Below are 22,347 nucleotides of genomic sequence, written 5' to 3' on the forward strand. Positions count from 1 at the left end.
TTCCATTTTGAAATGCATGATTGTGGTATATGCATCTGCATGCGCACACACATGCATATATAGCCTTATTTTCACTTATTTATTGAATATTTTATTAAATTTATATCTTTCTCTTCCTCCCAATGAAGCCAAGGGCAGCAACATTTACTGGAATATTTAATCAAATAAAGCCAAGAAGGTTGCAGATTGTCAAAATATTATCCTTATTATGGTCAAGTTCATTCTTCGTTCAAATAAAAGTATGTCCATCCAGCAATCTGCGATGCAGTAATGTGAAACCATTCCCTGTTTCCTTTTTTTAAAAAAATAGTACTCTTCTCGGAAAAGAAAAAAACCCACTGTGATAGCCAGGGCATTAAACCGCAATCAAGATATGCAAATGCATCCCTAAATGTGATTTGCTTGGAAAGAGAAATTAATCTAAGCGTTGTCAAATAAACAGTGTGAAATATAGATAATTAAACACCAAATTAGCAGTTGTAGCCTCACGAGAAGGTTATGCAACTTAAAAGGTCCCCCATCTCGAGGCAGAATGTGGCCACCTAATATCAAAACACTGAGTGATGCACAACCCAGGCGAGCATCTCAAAACAACAGACTTAGTCAACCTTTGTAAGTTATTTTCCAAGAGTGTCAATAATATGAACAATATGCTGATAGGGTACGTTGCTCTGTTTGTCTATACAGATCATTGGGTTATTGCACAATATGAGATGCTGGAATGCAAACAGATTGACTTCAGTGCCAGACTAGGCTAATTCATACTGAGATGCTGAAACCATACATCCAAATAACACAGAAAGTAGGTAGAATTAGCACAAAGACAGCTATCCCAATGTGCAGCACAAGAAATTGTTCCAATAATGCAGTAAGGTAGTACATTATGTAGTATTATGTAGTGGCAGAGAAAATAAGGGAAGTTTTTCTTGGCAAAAACAGTCTTGCTCACCAAATGGCGCACATGGGTCGCAGGCTCCCTACAGCTTGGCCACACAGAGCTACACAGAGCCATGACTTTCTAGAGCAATAACCTGATGCCAGAATGATCTTAGGTGGCCCATTTTTGCTTAGCACTGTGTACAGAAGCCCCAACAATCAGTGGTAGACTTTGGTACCTCAAATTTCAGTAGCACACTACGATGCCAAAATCTGGTGTCCCCTTTGCCTCTCTCCTTCCGTTGGACTTCATAAGTGCAGCACCTGCTGCAGGATCCCAGAAGCTCCGCATCCAAACCGGTCAAAGCTCAATGGACCACATTTTACAAGCTTGCATAGCACACTGCACAGTGCTTTGCTAGCCCCAACATCATTGTGAAGTCAGGTGACTGGCGGGCAACTCCATCCACCCATCAAACTTGGCCCACAGGGTTTAAGGAAGATCAGACTCCAATTCACTGGTTGGATCCAGTTCCTCACGCCCAATATAGCCAATCAAGCATGATGTTGTTTCTTAAATTAATACACCTGATGTGTTTGTGTATATTCATATATTTATCTGCCAAGTTGAAATGCCACATGGAGTCTAACTTCAAGTTGGGTATTGCAGTGTAAATTAAAAAATAAGAACATAGCAACAAACATTTGCTCCAGAGGGAGAGAGAAATCACTGATGTGAAAATGCAAACAGTTGATCCAGTGCTAATTATTGCCTTTATATAACAGTTTGTTGTGCTTCTGTTGAAGGTGTTTCTGAATAAAACAAGATATGATAATGACACCAGGGATCGGGTCCCCCGTAGGGATAGCAACATTACCCAGTAATATTGACAGCATGTTCTGTTACCATTACTAAGGAAGATAATACCTATCAAAACTTAGAATCATAGAATCATAGAATCATAGAGTTGGAAGAGACCACAAGGGCCATCGAGTCCAACCCCCTGCCAAGCAGGAAACACCATCAGAGCACTCCTGACATATGGTTGTCAAGCCTCTGCTTAAAGACCTCCAAAGAAGGAGACTCCACCACACTCCTTGGCAGCAAATTCCACTGTCGAACAGCTCTTACTGTAAGGAAGTTCTTCCTAATGTTTAGGTGGAATCTTCTTTCTTGTAGTTTGGATCCATTGCTCCGTGTCCGCTTCTCTGGAGCAGCAGAAAACAACCTTTCTCCCTCCTCTATGTGACATCCTTTTATATATTTGAACATGGCTATCATATCACCCCTTAACCTCCTCTTCTCCAGGCTAAACATGCCCAGCTCCCTTAGCCGTTCCTCATAAGGCATCGTTTCCAGGCCTTTGACCATTTTGGTTGCCCTCCTCTGGACACGTTCCAGTTTGTCAGTGTCCTTCTTGAACTGTGGTGCCCAGAACTGGACACAGTACTCCAGGTGAGGTCTGACCAGAGCAGAATACAGTGGCACTATTACTTCCCTTGATCTAGATGCTATACTCCTATTGATGCAGCCCAGAATTGCATTGGCTTTTTTAGCTGCCGCGTCACACTGTTGGCTCATGTCAAGTTTGTGGTCAACCAAGACTCCTAGATCCTTTTCACATGTAGTGCTCTCAAGCCAGGTGTCACCCATCTTGTATTTGTGCCTCTCATTTTTTTTGCCCAAGTGCAATACTTTACATTTCTCCCTGTTAAAATTCATCTTGTTTGTTTTGGCCCAGTTCTCTAATCTGTCAAGGTCGTTTTGAAGTGTGATCCTGTCCTCTGGGGTGTTAGCCACCCCTCCCAGTTTGGTGTCATCTGCAAATTTGATCAGGATGCCCTTGAGTCCATCATCCAAGTCGTTGATAAAGATGTTGAATAAGACCGGGCCCAAGACAGAACCCTGTGGCACCCCACTAGTCACTCTTCTCCAGGATGAAGAGGAACCATTGATGAGCACCCTTTGGGTTCGGTCAGTCAGCCAGTTACAAATCCACTGAGTGGTAGCATAGTCAAGACCGCATTTTACCAGCTTCTTTACAAGAATATCATGGGGCACCTTGTCAAATGCCTTGCTGAAATCAAGGTAGGCTACATCCACTGCGTTCCCTTCATCTACCAGGCTTGTAATTCTGTCAAAAAACGAGATCAGGTTCGTCTGACATGACTTATTTTTCAGAAATCCATGCTGACTATTGGTGATCACAGCATTCCTTTCTAGGTGCTCACAGACTGTTTGCTTAATGATCTGCTCCAGAATCTTCCCTGGTATTGATGTCAGACTGACTGGGCGGTAATTATTTGGGTCCTCTCTTTTCCCCTTTTTGAAAATAGGGACAACATTTGCCCTCCTCCAGTCTGCCGGGACTTCGCCTGTTCTCCAGGAATTCTCAAAGATGACTGCCAGTGGTTCTGAAATCACATCTGCCAGTTCTTTTAATACTCTTGGATGCAGTTCATCTGGCCCTGGAGACTTGAATACATCTAGACTAGCCAAGTATTCTTGTACTATCTCCTTAGTTATTCTGGGCTGTGTTTCCTCTGCTGAATCATTTGCTCCAAATTCTTCAGGTCGGGCATTGTTTTCTTTATCGGAGAAGACTGAGGCAAAGAAGGCATTGAGGAGTTCAGCCCTTTCTGTGTCCCCTGTTTGCATTTCACCATCTTCTCCTCTGAGTGACCCCACTGTTTCTTTGTTCTTCCTTTTGCTACGAACATACCCATAAAAGCCTTTTTTGTTGCTTTTAACCTCTCTAGCAAGCCTGAGTTCATTCTGTGCTTTAGCTTTTCTGACTTTGTGTCTACACGTGCTGGCTATTTGTTTGAATTCCTCTTTGGTGGTTTCCCCCCTTTTCCATTTTTTGTACACATCCTTTTTTAATCTTAACTCAGTTAAAAGTTCTTTAGATAGCCACCCTGGCTTCTTTAGGCACCTTCCATGTTTCCGTCTCATTGGTATTGCCTGAAGTTGTGCTTTTACTATCTCCCTCTTAACAAACTCCCAGCCATCATGAACTCCCTTTCCTTTTAGTATTACTGTCCATGGGATCTCACCCAGCACTTCCCTAAGTTTTATGAAGTCGGCTTTCTTAAAGTCGAGAAATTGTGTCCTAGTATGCTTGGCTGCTCCTTTCCGCTGTATAGTAAACTTCAGAAGAGCATGATCACTCGCGCCTAATGATCCTTCCACTTCTACCCCACTAACCAGGTCATCAACTTATGAGTAACATGTCAAAAGACATGACTCCCTTCAGGGGAAATTTTTAATTAAGAGAAAAATATTGGATAGCTTTGAAATCCTGCGATGGACAACCTTTGCTCCCTTACTACTTTCCTTCAGTCATGTTTAATATAAATATGGCAATTAGACACCCTTATAAACAAATGTCAGGAGTATCCTACCTGCTAGTGGTTGACTGCAATGCTGTCCTTTAGGGACTCCAGCCCACAAAACGACACATGGACCTTCTGTCTCTGAGCCCAAACTGGTTGCGTATGTCCCTTCCCCTCCAAGGCCTGCCACATTCTAGAACAAAACAAAGCAGAACAAAAAACACCATCAAAATACATTTTGGTAAATGTCAGAAACTCTGTGAATGTTGGCATTTCCTGATAATTCCAACATTTCAGGAAACCAGTAGGACATGCTGACTTTTATTGGGAAATTTCTCTGCCGTACCAAATGCCTTTTGCTAATGTTCAACTTCTACCCCAAAGTCAAATGATGACATTTTGTGTGGTCGTTGGGTAATGTCCAAAACACACCTTATGACACAAGCTTTTCTGACTGTGTTGCACGCCTCTAGCAACCCTTTTACTCAGCTAGTCCCAGTCTTAAGATTAAAGCAACACCAAGAAAAGGGATGTTTCACAAATGAGACATGCAGGAAAACATTGCTCCTGTTCAGGGTTTCATACACATTGTAAATTTTAGTCGCAGAGTCTAAACCCCATGCAAAACCTTACGAATTACTGTGTTACTGAAATGTTTTGGAGCAGAAAGGTTAAGCCAGTTTGAGCTTTAGATGAGAGGTGCTTCCTTCTGCTTCCTAAGGAATATTTCGCAGTGAGCCAGGAGAGGGGAGGGGGCTTGGGAAGAAGGGAGAGAATTGGCATCACTCTGAGAAGGTCATCTAAATAAATCATCACTAATGAGGCATCTGCCATTTAAAATAAAGCATCATTGCCTTGTCGCTGTGCAATTTCTTACTAAATTAGTTTCCACATATGGCATCAGGTCCAATCTTTTCCTGCCATCGTTGATGCTTTGCGGTCACAAAACAGGGCTATCTATGGAAACAAGGCTGTGGGCATCAGTAAACAGATAAGGGCTGTGTCTCAATAGAAAGCATTTGAGAAAGCACTCCTCTCTCTGCATTCTCCCCATCCCTCCTGACTCCCTTCCATATAAATATGCAATCAGCTGCACTCCCACCCTCACCTCCCCAGGGTGCAGAGAGCGTGTATTTGCTACTACTGCTTTGTCACACTTAGGAAGTGAGAGGGGCTTGGACTGATTACAGGGCTCCCTGCTTCTTTTGATGTCGTGGGTCAAGTAGGAAGAAATTAATGCAGCCCCAGGGACACTCTTACTCTCCTGGTCAATTGCCCCTTATTCTGCCATATTTCGCCAGGAGTACAAAACTAAATTCTCCACAAACATTGGAAAAGGCAGGAATGAGAATTTGTTGTATGTAATTCTTTCTCTCTTTTTTTAACAAAGGCATGATTTAGGGTACATTTTGCTTTGGCTCTGCATTACAGAATTTTTAAAACACACACACAGAGAGAGGGGGGTTGACACAGCTGAACTCTAAACACAGGCTAAGTAATAACAAAGTGGTTTTTTTATTACCTAATACGACATAGATTCCCCTAGGAATAGGTGTGTGGCCTCCAGGAACTCAGCAAACTTAGGGTAAATATGCCTCACTGCTGTGTGTCTCAGAGATCCTTGTTATCAGTGTAAAAAAGAAAAATGAAAAAGGTCAGGGGCTTTGAATTAAATGTTTGTTTAGGCATGTCTATCCAGGCATGCAGAAGTTGGCGTGTTTTAATCTCTTTCACTATTCATTTTAATTATTTTTAAATATTTTAGTTTTAAACTGTTTTTATTGATCATTTTAATACTTGTTATAAACTGCTCACAGGCTTTACTACCATCAAGTGCCATGTAAATTTTGTTAGATAACAAAAATACCAATTTCCAGTTTCTGTCAGATCCCACTCATCCTTAAATTCCCTAACCTGGCCCCACCCTTGAAGCTTTTAAGACGGGGACACTCAATGCATTGCCACCCAGGTGTTATTAAGAGTCCAACTCCCATCAGCTTCAGCCAGCCTAGTTAATGGCCAGTAGTTGTAGTCCACCAGCATTGAAAGAGCTTGCTATGGTGTGCTCCACCCAGTCTATAATTGGGAATGTGGCATAAATAGCTTATTCCACAGTCTTTTGTGGGCATGAGGATGCAGCCATCATTATCCCAGTACGTAGATCTGGAGTTTTGGAGACTGCTGTAACCTACTGCTAGGGCTATTTGATTTCTCTGCTCTCTGGCTCATAGCAGCCTTCACTGAAGGTTCTGTGGGAAGTATTGATGCTGACAAACCTTTGTAGATACAATTACATGGATGGTCCCAGCCAATCAGGGATTATGTAGTGAATAGCACAAAGCCACAATGCTACCGTATGTAGCCATTTTTTTCTGCCGTATGACATCATTGCAAATAAACAAAAGCAACCGAGAGAGAAGATAATCGCTGGGAATACTCCCAAATAGGAGGTGCTTTTTGACCATGACACAATTTCACAAAACACATTCAATTATTTCAACTCAGCCATTGATCTCCCCACCAGCAGCACCAATCAGGAAGGCATGTAAATGTATCACAGTATGCTCTCTGAATTAGACCACACCTGACTGATAAGTCTTTAGAGAACTACATCAGAGTTTGGAGGACAATGTGTAGAGATGGAAGTGCCGGACATTAATCATATTCTTCCATGTGTCTTTTTTCTGCCATGGGGGGGCAATGGGGGAAAAGGGGGGGGGGGAATAGCAGCATGACTGCCCCAACACTAGCTAATAACATTCTTCTCAAAGTCAATATAAATGTGAAACCAGCCATGCAATACTGGGATCTCATACTGGTCTTTAGAAGCATGCAGATCCCTTGAATATTAAAACCATGCCCTCCCCACAACAATTTATCAATTTGATAAATTGCAGATTCACTATAGCTCAAAACAAATAAGCAAAATCAATACCTTACTTAATTTCAAGGTTGAAGAACTTTAGACATCACAGGATTGTGGAAATCCATGAAATATTGGGAAAGTGAAATCAAACGATGGTTTCATCTCTGCAAATTCAATGGTTTGGCCTGGTTTGAATAATTGCAAGCATTCAAGAACTGACATGTTACATTCCTGTAAATCATGTCTGTATGTGTGTGCTGTATTTATGATCAGCTAGAACAACAACTACGCAGCTGGATCTAACATTTCTTCCCATTTCCATCCTTTGTTAGCTTTTCATAAATGATCTCCAATGAAGAATAAATGTTGGGCAATGTGAATAAAGGTGAAAGTAATGTTGAGAAGTCCATGGGAAAGTATGACTTCTTCTGTTCTTACAGCAAATAATAATAATTAATTAAAATTCAGCAGGCACTGAAACTCATCTGCCACTGCCACTCCCTTTTGCAATAAGAGACTAATAACGCTTTTGCGGTTTGTATTTTTGTACTGGGGCTTTTGTTAAGACATTGTTTAGGAAATGCTTAGGAAAAGCACCACATATAAAAATATGAGATTCATATAGATCTATCAATCCTAGGTGCTATTTAGCTTATTTCCCCTTAATTGCAAAGTTTTTCATTTTTTAAAAAAATATTTTAAAGGTATCTCCTGCTTATTTCTCAAGGCAGCAGACAAAACAATAAACATCATCCACATTTATGTGCCAACATAAAATCCTAATTTTGCTATTAAAAACTAAAAACAATGACTGTGAGTTGTATCCAGCATTACTCATACTCAGTAGACCCACTGAAATTAATGAACACAATTAATTTAGGACTATTAATTTCAACAGCTCTACTTTGAGCAAAACTTAGTCGGCTACAACCCACTCTCTGGGAATAGTAGTCGAAACAGAAAAGCCTTTTTTTCAAAGGGCAAGTTTTTGTTTGCCACCTAAAACAATGGTGTGTGTGATCTCAGCAGGAAAGACCTTGCACTGGGATGGGGGGAGCCAGAACAGAAAAAGCCCCCTAGCCTTTAGCTGCCAAGCTTCAAGTGGTTAAAGAATCTGGAGCACAGTGGTACCTTGGTTCTCAAACGCCTTGGTTCCCAAACTCAAAAAACACAGAAGTGTTCTGGTTTTTGAACGTTTTTCGGAAGCCGAACGTCCAATGTGGCTGTCAGCTATTGTTTCCAGGGTGCCTGCACCAATCAGAAGCTGTGCCTTAGTTTTTGAACATTTCGAAAGTCAAACGGACTTCCGGAACTGATTAAGTTTGGCGCTTTTGTTTTTGCTATTTATTTTGCGTTTTTGAGGCTTTTCCAGTTAATTTGTTTTTGTGAATGTGTGGAACTCAGTTTGGCTACTGATTGATTGATTTGTGTGGCTGCAGAAATGGATAAAAGCCCCCATCCAAACAATGACTATCATCAGTACAGGTAAGAAAAAATAATAATTTTTATTTTTATCATCTACAATACTGTCTTATTTATCTTATAGTACAGTACAGTGATTATTGCTTTCATTCTATGGATCAATGTTCTCGTTAGATAGTAAAATTGATGTTAAATTTCTGTTTTAGGGGTTATTTTTAAAAGTCTGGAACGGATTAATCCCCGGTATTTCTATGGGAAAGTGCACCTTGGTTTGGGAATGCTTTGGTTTTGGAACAGAATTCTGGAACGGATTTTGTTTGAGAACCAAGGTACCACTGCCGTACCTTAGACAGTGACAGCGGAGGACTTGTGGAGGAAAGTGGTCATTAAGATACCCAGCTCCCTACCCATTTAGAGCTTCAAAGGTGAAGATTAGCACCTTGAATGGAACCAGAAAACAAGCTGTCTATAGATCAAACAATAATAATATGGTCAAAATGCTTCACTGTGGTCAACACACAGCATTTGTGTCAGTGGACGTTTCTGGACCCTTTTCAAGGGCAGCCCTATGTAGAACACACATTACAGGAGATTTATCTGGAAGTAATTACAACACGAAAGACCATGACAAGGTCTGGGACAAGGTTTTGTAAATGGAAAAAGACACTCCTCCCTTGAAACTTTTTTGTTGTTGTTAAGCCTGGAGCCTATCCCTCTGGCTGTTCTCATGGGAAGGCTTTGTGATGTAACATCTTCTCAGGGACATTTCTGAAAGTGCTGCTGTCAAGCTGGGCAGCTGCAGTCCCTTGAGCTGCTGGCAAGCAGTCTGAGAAGCTCAAAGGAAGGAAAACAGCAGTGTAGGATACTGCCGTATAGCGAGTCAGACCATTGATCCATATAGCTCAGTATTGCCTGTGCTGACAGATGTTATCTCTCCAGGGTTTCTAGCAGGAGACATTCCCAGTCCTTACCTGGGTATGCCAAGGATTGAACCTGTGAAACTTCAACACGCAGAGCACTGAGTCATGACTGTTCCTCAAGCAACAGAAACAATGAAAAACACTTGCAGTCTTCTACAGCTATTGAGTAAGGTATACACCAAACCTTCAACTCCAAACCTTGCCATTTTTCTTTACATTCACCCACTTCACTCAGAAGGAGATGAAAAGGGGTTCCCATCTTTGTGGGGGGAACAAAGAACCCTCAGAAGAAAGGGGCAGTTTTTGGTGCACCTTGGATCATTCAGACATGAGGAATATTGTATTAGTTTTCCCAGTTATTATGCTAGTGCTTCTGTTCTATTTCCTAATGTTCCTTGCACACTGCAGTGCTGTTTGCACTGTGGAACAATGGCTTTTCCACTGATATACCGATCTCTCATGCTAAATATAAGCCACACCAGTAGTGTGGTGTGACACAGAAATGAATGCCACCAGACAACCTCGCTACTCCTCAGCCTTTCCACACATACGTGCTTCTATTCCCCCAGTATTCACACATGAAAAATGGCAGGAAAGAACAATATTCTGGCACTCTGCCCCAAATTTCATCACTTTACTCCCACAATTTTCTGGGTTAACAGGGTTGCAAACAGATTTTTTTTCTTCTTCCTGGAAGTAATTAACACACCAATAAGTGCTAAACCTCCACTATATGCTGCTAGATTTCTGGAAGTGGCTCTTGGGGTCATGTTAAAGTTCAACTATAATGTGGAAATTAACAGTTAGAGAAATGAAATAAACTGATGTGCAAATGCAGCCCTTTACTTATTTCTGTTCAGAAATCTGGTCTTTTCTAGCCAGTCATGTTCTTTCTCTTCCTCCCTTCCTCTCGAGGTCTAGCATATATTGCTTCTTTCCTCAATTAATCAGCCAGATCACCCTATTCAGTCATCTGGGAGGATTTTAAATCTCAATTTCCTAAATGAAAAAAATATATAAGGGGAGGGGGGAAGCTTAGCAGTTCATCCTTCTTAGCCAGAAAGCAACATTCAAGATGAGCTTCAGATGGCTTAGAATAATTACGGCCAGGCTTCAGTTTCACAAATGCTCAAATTACTCGGTTTATGTATCATTTAGATTAAAATATTGTCCAGAAGGTACTGAAGACACACCCTGATCCCCCTTCACATTTTAAGCCTTTATATGTGACCATTATGTGTCTAATATCTATTATTACATGTTGGGTGTGCTTATTAGAAGGGTTCAGTTCAACTTATTTGTCTTGAGCATACACTAGTAAACAAATGGGACTTGCAATAAAATGTTGACAGCGCAAAGTGCTCTGGATCAGGATGCCAGACTTTTTGCAGCGTACTGGCCAATTGACCAGTGGCAATTCAGAAGTGGGCAGGCTAGCAGGCTAGCTTAGGGGATGCAGCTTTGCCACACACAGTTCTGCCTTCCAACACCACACTGCTACCGTGCTGCTCACCCAGCATTCGCCACCTGAGGCAACTGTCTCACTCAGCCTAACAGTAGGACCGGCCTGTTCCTATTAAAGGAATTTATCTGACCATCATGGTTGGGAAATTAACTTGGAGCACATCTACACCATGCATTTGAAGCACATGGCTCCCCTATACCAAGAATCCTGGGAGTTTGTTAAGGGTGCTGGGAACTGTAGCTCTTTGAGGATAAAAACTACAGTTTCCAGTATTATTTTGAGGGGAAGGCGCCATGGCTGTTAAAGTGGTACAAATACGCTTTAGATGTGTGGTGTGCATGTGATCTTTGGCTCTTCCAAGATTACAAAGCAGGTGGATTCCTGCAGCTTATTTGCATCCGGCTTCCCAGCAACCTCCACTTTGCATCTGCTTGGCAACAGTGTGTGTTCTAAGACAGGAATCAGCACCACAGCATTTAGTTCAGCCTTAGCACCCTGTTACAGTTATTATGCAGATAAGCAGAATGTTTATGAAAGAGTTGAGGAAAATGCATGCATAGAATTAAAACGTCCTGCCTGAGTCTGAAATGCTTTTTTGAAGTTAATGAGAACGCCTTTGGACGTTAGAGTGATTATAATTCTTTATTTCTGCTTTGTAAATAAAGTCAGTTGTGGGGGGTTTTCTAGGAGGAGGTTGAGAAAAAGTGAAACTTGAAATATTGTTTTACCTGTCTAAGGCAACTTAGTAAATATTTAATTACATTACTTTAAATAGTGGTAGGTTAAAACAAAGGGGTGGAGCAACCCATAAAAATGCAGTTAGTTTAGTACTTTGATCTTTTTTTTATCACACTCATCTGCCTCTTTCTTTTTTATGTATTATTTAGTTAGCTATTCAATTTATATCCTCCACGAGGAGCCCAGGGCAGAAAGCAACAAGTGATAAAGCAATAAAATAAATATTCAAAACAATTCCCAGTCTGGGAAAGAGCTCATCTTAAAAGCACGCATGTTCAAAGTCCGGCCCAGGGGCCTAATTCGGCCCGCTGGTCAATTTAATCCGGCCCCTGTGGCAGTTTATTTCCTGGTGTAAAATTTTGAAAAAAGCTGAACAACTTCAATCCCAAAAAAAGCTGAACAGTGTGGTGTAGTAGTTAAGAGCGGTAGACTCGTAATCTGGTGAACTGGGTTCGTTTCCCCGCTCCTCCACATGCAGCTGCTGGGTGACCTTGGGCTAGTCACACTTCTCTGAAGTCTCTCAGCCTCACTCACTTCACACAGTGTTTGTTGTGGGGGAGGAAGGGAAAGCAGATTGTTAGCCACTTTGAGACTCCTTAGGGTAGTGATAAAGCGGGATATCAAATATAAATTTTGGGTGGAAATCCCCCCAAAAGCACAACAACTTCAATCCTAAAAAAAGCTCCACAACTTTGGTGTTAAATCTTTAAAAATGCTCCACAATCTCAGTCATAAAGAAGGTCAACAACTTCAATCCTAAGGAAAGCTCAGCAACTTCAATCTTTTTTTTAGGGGGGAAAAAGGTCAACAACTTCGGGGTTAAATCCTTTAAAAATCTCAACAACTTTGGTCAGCCCTCACACCAGTTTCACTTCATCAAATCTGGCCCTCTTTGAATAAAGTTTTGACACCCCTGGCTTAAAAGGCTGGTTGAGATAGGAAGGTGTTCCGTAGGTGCTGAAAAGACAATAGGAATAGTATCTGTCTAATATTCAAGGGGAGATGATTCCAAGGGGCAGGTCACTAAAGGCCAGACTCCAACATTGTACAGAGCAGATCTCCTGATAAGATGTTATCTGCAGAAGGCTCTCACCTGCAGAGCACAATGATGAAATGGGTATATAAGGAGTGAGATGATCTTTCAGGTATCTAGTCCAAAGCTGTACAGGAATTCATATACCAAAACCAGCTTGAACTTAGCCCTGCAGCTAATGGCCAGCCAGTGCAATTCTTTCAACAGCAGGGTTAGATGCTAGCAAAATCTTACGCCAGAAAAAAATGTAATAAATTTTATTTAAAACAATAATGAAAGGTGAGCTGGCATACTATGCAGGTGAGGGAAAAGTAGTATAGTAAAACCCACAAAAAGTCTGAGAAATCTCAAACTTGACAAAGAATTGAGTGTGTGTGAGAGAGAGCTTAATACATGCAAAGCACCATATGTCAAATAATCCTACCTCCATATGTGCTTTGATAGGTTCTGATGTGGCTTTACTGACACAGAAAGCAGTCTTGCAGTGGAAGAGAACAATCACAGTAAATAATATGCGCTCAATATGCTGTGACAGTAAAAAATGGGAAAGGCTTGTTAAGAATTCTTAGAAAAGGGATTAAAAAGTATCATGATAATTGCACAAAGAGAGGGTGTATCTGAATTTGGAACAGTCTGTACATTTCTGATAGCCCGTTTCCAAAAGGATATATTGGAAATAAAGAAGGTAACATAAATGATCCAAGGGAATCTATCAGTTCTTAACTAACAATGCCATTCTATTCTTGTCTACCCAAAAGTAAGTCCCCTTATGCAGAGCTCTGCAGCCTAAGAAAGAATTAGGATGTGTGCTCCAGCACATCCAACAACATCTGGAGGGCCACAGATTCCCCACTCCTGCATCAAACTGTTGAGAATGGTTGCTTTGCAAATAAGGTTAGTGAAGGGAGAATGTAATGTAAGATGGTATGGGAAGTGTGACTGCAGAGATATGATTTCTTCTCTCTCCCACACATGCACAAATACAAGAACTCAAGGTCATCAAGTGAGAACTGAGAGACTGTTTTGGAAAAGAACATATGGAACTCAATGAGCGAGGATGTCATGATGTCCACAAATAAACATGGTAATAGCTTTTTTAAAGGATTAGTTGTGTTAATGAAGGATAGGTCAACTGGGAGAAGAACACACAAGTACTGGTGCCAATGTAGTTTTTTATCTCTTTTTGTCTCTAAGGTCAGAGTTATGCTATAGCTTTATGATAAAACTGGCAAAAGATATAATCCATTTTCATCACTGCCTTCTAGTCATAATCGTTAGAAATGCAATCTTCATTTTCATTTATAATAAACTGGAGGGTGTTGATTCCATAGGGGAAGACAAGCCTGCTGGCAAACTTCCTGGGGAAGGCTTTGCCAACCTGATGCCCTCCAGATGTTTTGGACTGCAACTCCCATCAGCCCAAGCAAGCACAGTTTAGGAAAGCCTGTTCTAGGAGATGTGGCTGGCCTCTAGGGACAAATTGCTGAGGTAGGTAATTGGAAAGGTAACAGCCTTCCATCCATCCATATAAGATGTGCCCCAAAGGAAGGATGAATGCACATAATTCCGACGACAAGGGTAGCCAACGTGGTGGTCTCTAGATGCTGTGGACCACAATTGCGTCTCGAGGCCCCAAGACCCACCCCCAAAATAAATACACACTGACACTTATATTAGATTAAGTTTTGGGGCAAAATTTTTGGCCACAACTTTATTGAAATACAATCACGTGAGCGGTATTGGCTTAGGCATTGACTCCCCACTATAACTGGCTCCACTCTCAGGGTCAAATGGGGTAAGCCAGACGAGGGAGCTAGGTCGATGAGGACCAACCTAAGCTCACCCCGGGGTTCCTGTGGTCCTGGCATGGCCCTAGCCCCTCAAACGGACTTCGGACAAGATCCAGGACCCCCAGATTCCTTTAACGGAATACCCAGTTCCTGGAGGGGCAGGTGATGGCCGCACCTCCCCTCCCCACAATCCAACTGAGCCAATGCCACCTTACAAGTTGTGACGATTTGCTAAGGGGTAGGCAAAAACCAAATGGCTAAAGCCAATCTGCCAAATGGAAAAATTCCTACCCAGCCCCTGTTCCAAAACAGGCGACCCAAACCAAAGCAAGGCCAAGCGACTCTAACTAAACTATGGAGTGTGGGTGGGTGTTCAACAGTGTGAAGCAAGTGCCCCTCCTTGCATCACACTGCTGTTTTTAAAGCCCCTGGGATCACGCCACCACTGGCTATTGGCTAAAATTGCCTGGTGTGATCCCAGGGGAATGGCCAGGACTTCTTGCTCCTCCCCCCCCATTTTAACCCTATCAGGTGAGCTCTTGGGTCCCGTGCACAACTAGGACCCTCTGTTATGAGGATCCCATCTCTCATCAGTGCCAGCCAGCATGGCCAATGGAGTTGCAGTCCATGTGGGCAATTACTGTCTGGGAAAGCCCCATAGCAAGTGCAGAAAACCATTTGTCTAGACCTAATAGCTTATGGATGCCCCATTCTTGAACTTTAAATTCATATGAGATGTTATGTGAGAATGTGTAACTGGCCTGAAGGAGTCCAAAGGGTTGAAATGGTCCAAGTGGCACTTGAACGCACATCCATCTGGCTGTAACCTTAGGCTGATAAAAGGTAGACTGTTGGAGTGGTGTTCCATCACAAGTCACCTTGACAATACTAGTGGAATAGGCTGTCTAAAGTCCTGCTGAAAACCTAGGGTCGCACTTTTCTCTAGCCCATAAGCTCCATGCTCTATTCATTCTTCTGTAATGGGTTTTATTAAAAGAAACTTCAAATGCATCTCTCTTAGCTAGTGTCCTCTCCTGTCTTGTGTGCTGCTGCTGATTGGAATTTCAATTAAAATATATTTCTCAATTATATCTATTATAATAAACTATACGAGCACGTGTTTTTGCATCCTCCATTTATGCCTAATTAATCATTCTAGGACTGCCAGTACAGGGAGCAGCAAAGTCAACCTCGTCTGTGAGAAGTACTAAAAGCAAGACATATTTATTATGCTTAACTGCTTAAATTATAAAAAGGGCACGCTTACAGCTCAATGGGAATTTGTGTGTGTTATGTTTGCAAGTAAGTGCTTTCCCTGATTGACTAAAGAAGCATCTTAAAGTCTTTAAAGGATAACAGGGCTCTGTTGCTGAGTAACTCACTTTTAAAAAAAAGTTAATTAAGCTTTTGGTCTGATATACTGTTTCCTACTTGGAACAGACAAGGTATTGCTTCACTTGGAAAACTTAAAAGTGGAAACTGCTTCCCCAAAGCTGATAATCTTTCTTATCAGATTAATGCAACATTTATATTTAGAGTAAAACAGCAACAACCCAATATTACAATGTATGGCTAACAACTCTACCCAACCCCCCAAACTGAAAAAGGCAGGATTTAATATGGAATGCTAACACAAAAATTATGGCAACCAACCAGTTAGTAAACGAAAATGAACACTCAATCCCAACCAACCAACCAATGACCCGACCCTCATCTCTCTAAATTAAAACAGTCAAGATTTCATATATTACACTTACACAAAATGGTTTCAAAATAACTAGCTATCAACTGACCCAGTATTCTTTTGTCCCCTGACTACATCTTCTAAGGTCACAGCCTCACCTTTAATCAATGGACAATTTGCATACATTTAAATTACTTTGCATATGTTAATACATTATAGCTGGTTTTAACTCTGAGAAGTGGCAGCCTTGGTACACATAGGGACCATTGTGAAATAATATAATCCCATTTTTCCCATTTTCAAATGTAGATTTATATCCCCGAAAGCATAAGCATCTTCATTGCAATTTATAGTAGCTTCCATGCAGTAGTTATAACAGGCAGAATGTGTGAGGGGAAAGAAGGAGAAATGGGCTCATAAAAGCCTCTGAAAAAATATACACTCCTGATCACGTGCAACATAAGAGAAGAGACATAAACAGAGAAGAGACACTTGATGGGTCCAGAAAAGACTATGCTGCAGATATGACTGCACGCAATTGTTTATACACTCCTTTGCAGAGAGTTTTTCTACAGAGAAAAAGGCCCCCCTATATTTTTCCTTCCTCTGCAATCATTAGACATTGACAGTACTCAAGAGTAGTGGGGGCTGGGGCATTTGGGGATTGATAGGTCGGAAGGCAGAAAGACTGACTAAAGATGAAGCCAGAGCCAATGACAGCTGCAACCAACTATTTCTACCTTTGTCCCTGTCTTCCTGTCTGCTGATTTCTACAAGGGCAACACTGCGACTAAGGAGGAGAAGGCTGCGAGCCAGTGCCACCTCCTGAAATGATTGTGAGTAAGGTAGGCAGGTGGGTGGGGATACCTGGGCCAGCCCAAGACATTTTGCCACCTGAGGCAAGCCCCATCCCTGCCAGGGAAGAAAGGATGGCTGAAGGTCTACATCAGGAACAAGCGGGGGGGGGAGAGATAAAGATATCCATTGGGAACAAGGGTGGGAGGACACCAGCAGCACCTCCTATTTGACAAGAGGGGGTGTTGCTGAGGAGATTTGACCTCCAGGGAGCATGCTGTATAGTAGCTGCACAAGGCAAGACTCTTCAGAATCACGTGGAACTATATTGTTCTTGCCAACACAGCAGAAGGCATGAATGTAATGTTGATGCTTCTCAATCAAGATGCAGCAGGTGCTGCACGTAGGAGATGTAGAGTTCATTCTTATATCTTCCTCATGCATTCAAAATAATGCACGACAGCTTAAACTGGAGACAGAGGCCATACACAAATGCTCATTGCCCCTGCCCTCAGAATCCCTGCTCATGCCTAGAACACCCCCTCTCTCCCCATCGTTCCTGTGCTGAGTGGAAAGGTTTGAAATGGGTTTGTAAATGCTTTGTTATTCCTCATCAGTTTCTGATTTTGAGCAAGAAGCTGCTGCTCTTTAGACCAAGTTAGAAGGCAGAGGGTATCTGTCAGCAGTCATCAAATCAGCAAGGAAGATCTATCTTCTTTAACAACATTTATGTACCACTTGTTAAAACAAAATACGGTACCTCCAAGTGGTCTACCATCGATAAGATAGGAGCTTTTTGTTCCTTGTGATTGCCTGCAGAACAATAGGAAAGTCTCAGTTTTGTAGTCTCCCTTCTCATTTTCTTATTAAAAGTTGATAAAGAGAAATGTCTCAAATATGCCAAAATGAGGAAATGTTTTATTGTAGATATGTGCCTAACATGTTTCAGCATGATTGCCTTATCAAGAGCTTATTCTCTCATGTCTTTGCAACTTTAACCAAGAAAGCTCTGTTACGAAAGAATTTGCATGGCAAAAGCGGACCTTCCTGGTTTTTGTGCTGACTAAAAGTTAACACAGCGTTATTAATAAATATTGGTTTATTTCTACTAATACCTATACAAGAGCATAGGTGCAACTATGCCCAAGGGACATTATTCATGTGGTCATTGTGTGCTTTGTAAACGTATTCCTAAATACAAGTCCTTCACTAATCCTGTGGATAAAAGGGTTTATTCCGTTTGCCGTTTCTCAACCTTCTGCAGCACCTCCAACATTATGTACACTACAGAATGTGCATGTCACAAACTCTACATTGAAAAAAATGAAAACCTCACTTTTAATCAGTGTCTAGTAGGCGCAGATAAAGTTTTCAATGGGCCTAATTAGTTCTCTTTGCATACAGAACATGTGTAAAAAAAAGTGGGAATCAGTCTGTCTCTTTGTTATCCTTGCATATGTTTACTCATGAGAAAAACCGTTCAATGTGGTAGCGTATATTTTTTCCCTTTCCTTCTTTCTTTAAGGTGCATTGCTCAATTCACCATCTGGAACTTGTTAGCAGTTCTATAAGGAAGACTTTCTACATTCAATCCTCCTCATGGGGCTGCATAGACTGCTAGTATTCCTGCAAGCTGATTTAGTCATCTGGGAGTGTTTGAAAGCTGAAGGTGTTTATTGGATTCATTTTCAGAATGGCAACTTAGATTTGTTGGTCTGATTTATTTATTTTTAAGGGTGTTGGCACAAACACTTGTGTCTATGTAAATCAAACACACAAGGTAATTTACCTGTCAAGGAGAGGCCCACTCCTCCCACCCCAGCATTGCATCTTGACATGTTCCTTTGAATGAACGAACAGGGCTGTTGCTTCAAATGGGGTCAAGTTACTAGAGCACTTTCCTGGCAGGTGGGTCAATGTTGCTTCCTGGGAAAGGCGAGGCAGTGGGGAGGTTGGTATGGTGCAAAAACTAGCAGGAATGCCAGATTGGCTCTGCCCATGGGTACAGGAAGCATCTGGAGTCTCCTGGGAACCTTACGCATATTTTTCTGAGGAAGGCAGGAAGATAATAAATGTGGCAAACCAATTGAACAGTGCCAGGACATATGAGGGAGAACAGCAGTAGCCTATTAAGGCTGCATTCTATACACACTTACCTAGGAGTAAGCCTCATTGAATTCAGTCAGACTTCAAGTGATGCAGGAGATCTGGGTTTCCAAAAATCTGTTTCTTTCATTAAAAACAGTCATAATGTAGTCATATTTGGACCATTGGGGAAGAGTGAATTAATTGCTTTCTCCATGCCTTATCTCCCAACTTAATTTCCCCCTTGAAGCTATTAACAGTGGAGGAGGAAGGGGAAATACATGCAGTTTATGTCAGGGAAACTGCATAGGGCAAAGGGTTAAATCACCCCTCACACAGCTTTATTACCCTGATCCAAAAAACCATGGGTTTTTAATTAAAGGAAAGGACGTAGGAAAATCCATCCTACGTAGTATGAATATCTGAGTGGGTGTTTTTACGTATTATACCTTGACATTGTCAATCGAAGTTTAGTCCTTTATTTATTGTTAGCTTTACTAATCAAGTCTCCAATTCTTCCCCATGGCTTCGTGTAGCAATGGCTCCGATTTCTGGAAAGCCACGATAAGCGAATGTGGGCTTTGGCATGGAATTAAATGCTAAGCAAACATTGGAAGCAATCCACTAAGCACAGAAGCTGCCCATCTGTATTCATTTCCATGGGGGTCTATGCAGGGCAATGATGTCTGAGCACCAGCGGTGCCCTGTGGATTGCATCAATGGCCTGGACTCGTTAAGAGCGATGTTGCTTAATGGCAGCGGTGACAGAAACTGCCTTCCAGATGACTTGAGTCTTTGTAGGTCAGTTCTCTTCAAATTAGGTCTCTTCCTCAAGGCCCATTATCTTAAATTGCAGGTGATATAACCAGTAATGCCAGCTACTAACCCACATTTCCGTAATCCCATTATGCTTATAGCAGAGGGCTAAGTGTCCGGGTAATTGCAATCCAAATGGTATGAAATGAATGAAGTAAATATTGTTCACTTCTCCCATTCTGAAGGGTTCTCATGTTCCATATTCTTGTTCTTATGATTCCTTCCCCTCCATGAAAGCAGTTCCTTTGCCGTTGTATTAGAATGGTATGAACTATGGGTGGCCTTGTCTAACTTTGGAAATACTCCTGTGCAGTGGCAGACCTACCGTTTTGGGGGCCTGAAGCTTGAACTGTTATGGGGACCCCTTTGCAACCTGCAACAAGGTCTCGGTAACCACTGTTATCTTATTCAATGGGGTGATTCCACGACAGATCACCACAACTTAAAAAAAAAGTTGATTACTACATCCTGCTACATTAACTACTTCCTTTCCTTCCTTGGAGGTTTTTAAGCAGAGGTTGGATTCCTGTCTCATGGATGCTTTAGCTGAGATTACTTCATTGCAGGGGGTTGGACTAGATAATGACCCTTGGGTACCTTCCAACTCTATGTTTCCATGATCTCAGATTTTGATTTAAATTGCTGTACAGTGGTACCTCGGGTTACATACGCTTCAGGTTACAGAGTCCGCTAACCCAGAAATATTACCTCGGGTTAAGAACTTTGCTTCAGGATGAGAACAGAAATCGTGCTCTGGTGGTGCGGCGGCAGCAGGAGGCCCCATTAGCTAAAGTGGTGCTTCAGGTTAAGAACAGTTTCAGGTTAAGAACGGACCTCCGGAACGAATTAAGTACTTAACCCGAGGTACCACTGTACTGGATTATCTCACATGTCAAAGTCACTGGTGTGAACAAAAGTTTCTTATGCCTTACAATTTTCAAGTTTTTGCAACTCGAATTGGATCTACTCGACCCATTTTTTAAAAAGCAATGTGGAGTAAAGTAACTTCTGGAGCCCCTCTGAGATTAGGGGCCCTGAAGCTTAAGCTTCATTAGTTTCACAGTAGATCTGCCCCTGCTCCTGTGCATCTGTTGGTCTGTTGCAATCAGGGCCATAGCTACTGGGAACTAGTCAGGTTTTTGGTCCTGGGTGAAGCCCCCATTGAAGCTCCCAGCCTATGTATGTGTGTGCAAATGCACATGGGGGTTCCAAACTGGGTCTTTGACCCAGAGGACAGCCGTGACCCAATGAACTAGTCACAGGCCTATTTGGCACATTTCATAGGCATGAAACCCATGACCTTTTGGGGCAGGTATAGGCTCCGGAGCAGTGCTATTTTTCTAGCAAAAGAGGTGCCAGAACTCACCATGAACACCTCTCTTGTTCTCTTAGAATGGCAATGGCGCCCACCTGAGAGGTGCCAGAACTAAGTTCCAGTGAGTACCTGCTGGAAAAAAGCCCTGACGATAACATGGGGATGGGGGGAATTTGATTCCATTCACATTTAAAGATGAACATTCCAAAACAATACACAAACACATCTTTCAAAATCCAAAATATGTGCTGCCCTTCTCCTGCTATGTAATGTGTACAAAAATACATATACTAGGATAAAGTGTGCATTAAAATGCTTACATTTGTGAGAGTAGCATGCAAATGCTTGACCACAGATTGGGCAAGCTTGACCACAGTAGTTTACTCCAACACTGGATTACTGCAATGGGCTTCCCTTTGAAAACTGATGCAGAAATGAGGGCAACTGAACTTACAATTGGAAAAATGAGAAACTGAGAGACAGACTCGCCCATCCCTGATGACTAGTTAGTCTAAACTAGCCCATAGTGGTGGGAGTTTCTCATGGCTTTGGTGATTTCCATTAGCCATAAGACATTTACATGGAATTGTGAGAACCACTGTAGAGGCTCTGAAACAAATGCGCAACTATAAGAGTCATGGAGAGAAAGAGTAAGAGAGAAAATGAAACATTTCTTCTTCAATTTACTTCAGCAATGCCTTTTTCACAAGAGTGATGTATAAGGAATTTTTGTATGTTCGTTTCAGAATTTCATCCATACCCATTACTGAAACTCTTACTTGGTTTGCCTTTCATTTGTCAAAATCTAGTTTGCTTCATGTTTTATTCATTAGTAATTACTTTGTTAAAGTACTCGCATTCATCTTGAGTTCTTTCTTTCTTTCTCTTTCTCTCTTTCCTTCTCTCTTTCTTTTAATTTTTGCAAAAGCAATGGTGGCAGTAGTGCAATGAGCTGTCTTTTGTCTCAGCAGCCAGCACCCCCATTCCCAAGAACACCTCAGAACAACATCCAGAGCATCCTAGGGAGAACAAAATGGCAGCCACTGGGAGTGTCCAGTGTCAGAAGTTAAGTCAAAAGAAAAAGGGAAATTGAAGACAGTCCTCACACCACAGCAGAACCACAAATGGAAGAAATTGGTTCCCAAACAAACTCCTCTGCATTCATTTCCCAACATATGGAAATTGGGCTGAACGGGTCCTGTTCTG

General features: G+C 41.8%; 1 protein-coding gene and 1 long non-coding RNA gene across 3 annotated transcripts in view; one reads left to right on the forward strand and one right to left on the reverse strand.

Moving 5' to 3' along the window:
• Positions 1-22,347, reverse strand: part of LOC310743317 (uncharacterized protein) — a 141,515-nt gene that overhangs the window by 110,826 nt on the left and 8,342 nt on the right. For both annotated transcript variants that reach the window (XR_014538932.1, XM_083573504.1), the window contains exon 2: positions 4,282-4,405. Coding sequence is in view for 1 of the 2 variants with exons in the window: in XM_083573504.1 (XP_083429630.1) it covers positions 4,282-4,405 (124 nt within the window). In the remaining variant the exon portion in view is untranslated. The remainder of the gene's footprint in view (positions 1-4,281; positions 4,406-22,347) is intronic.
• Positions 8,558-22,224, forward strand: LOC310743327. Its single transcript, XR_014538953.1, has 8 exons — positions 8,558-9,591; positions 13,415-13,550; positions 13,988-14,144; positions 15,606-15,748; positions 16,908-16,966; positions 18,451-18,594; positions 19,547-19,811; positions 22,113-22,224. It is a non-coding gene; the product is annotated as an uncharacterized lncRNA (long non-coding RNA).

This window comes from Podarcis filfolensis (genome assembly GCF_964270895.1).
Source record: "Podarcis filfolensis genome assembly, chromosome: 10".
Classification (NCBI taxonomy): Eukaryota; Metazoa; Chordata; class Lepidosauria; order Squamata; family Lacertidae; genus Podarcis; species Podarcis filfolensis.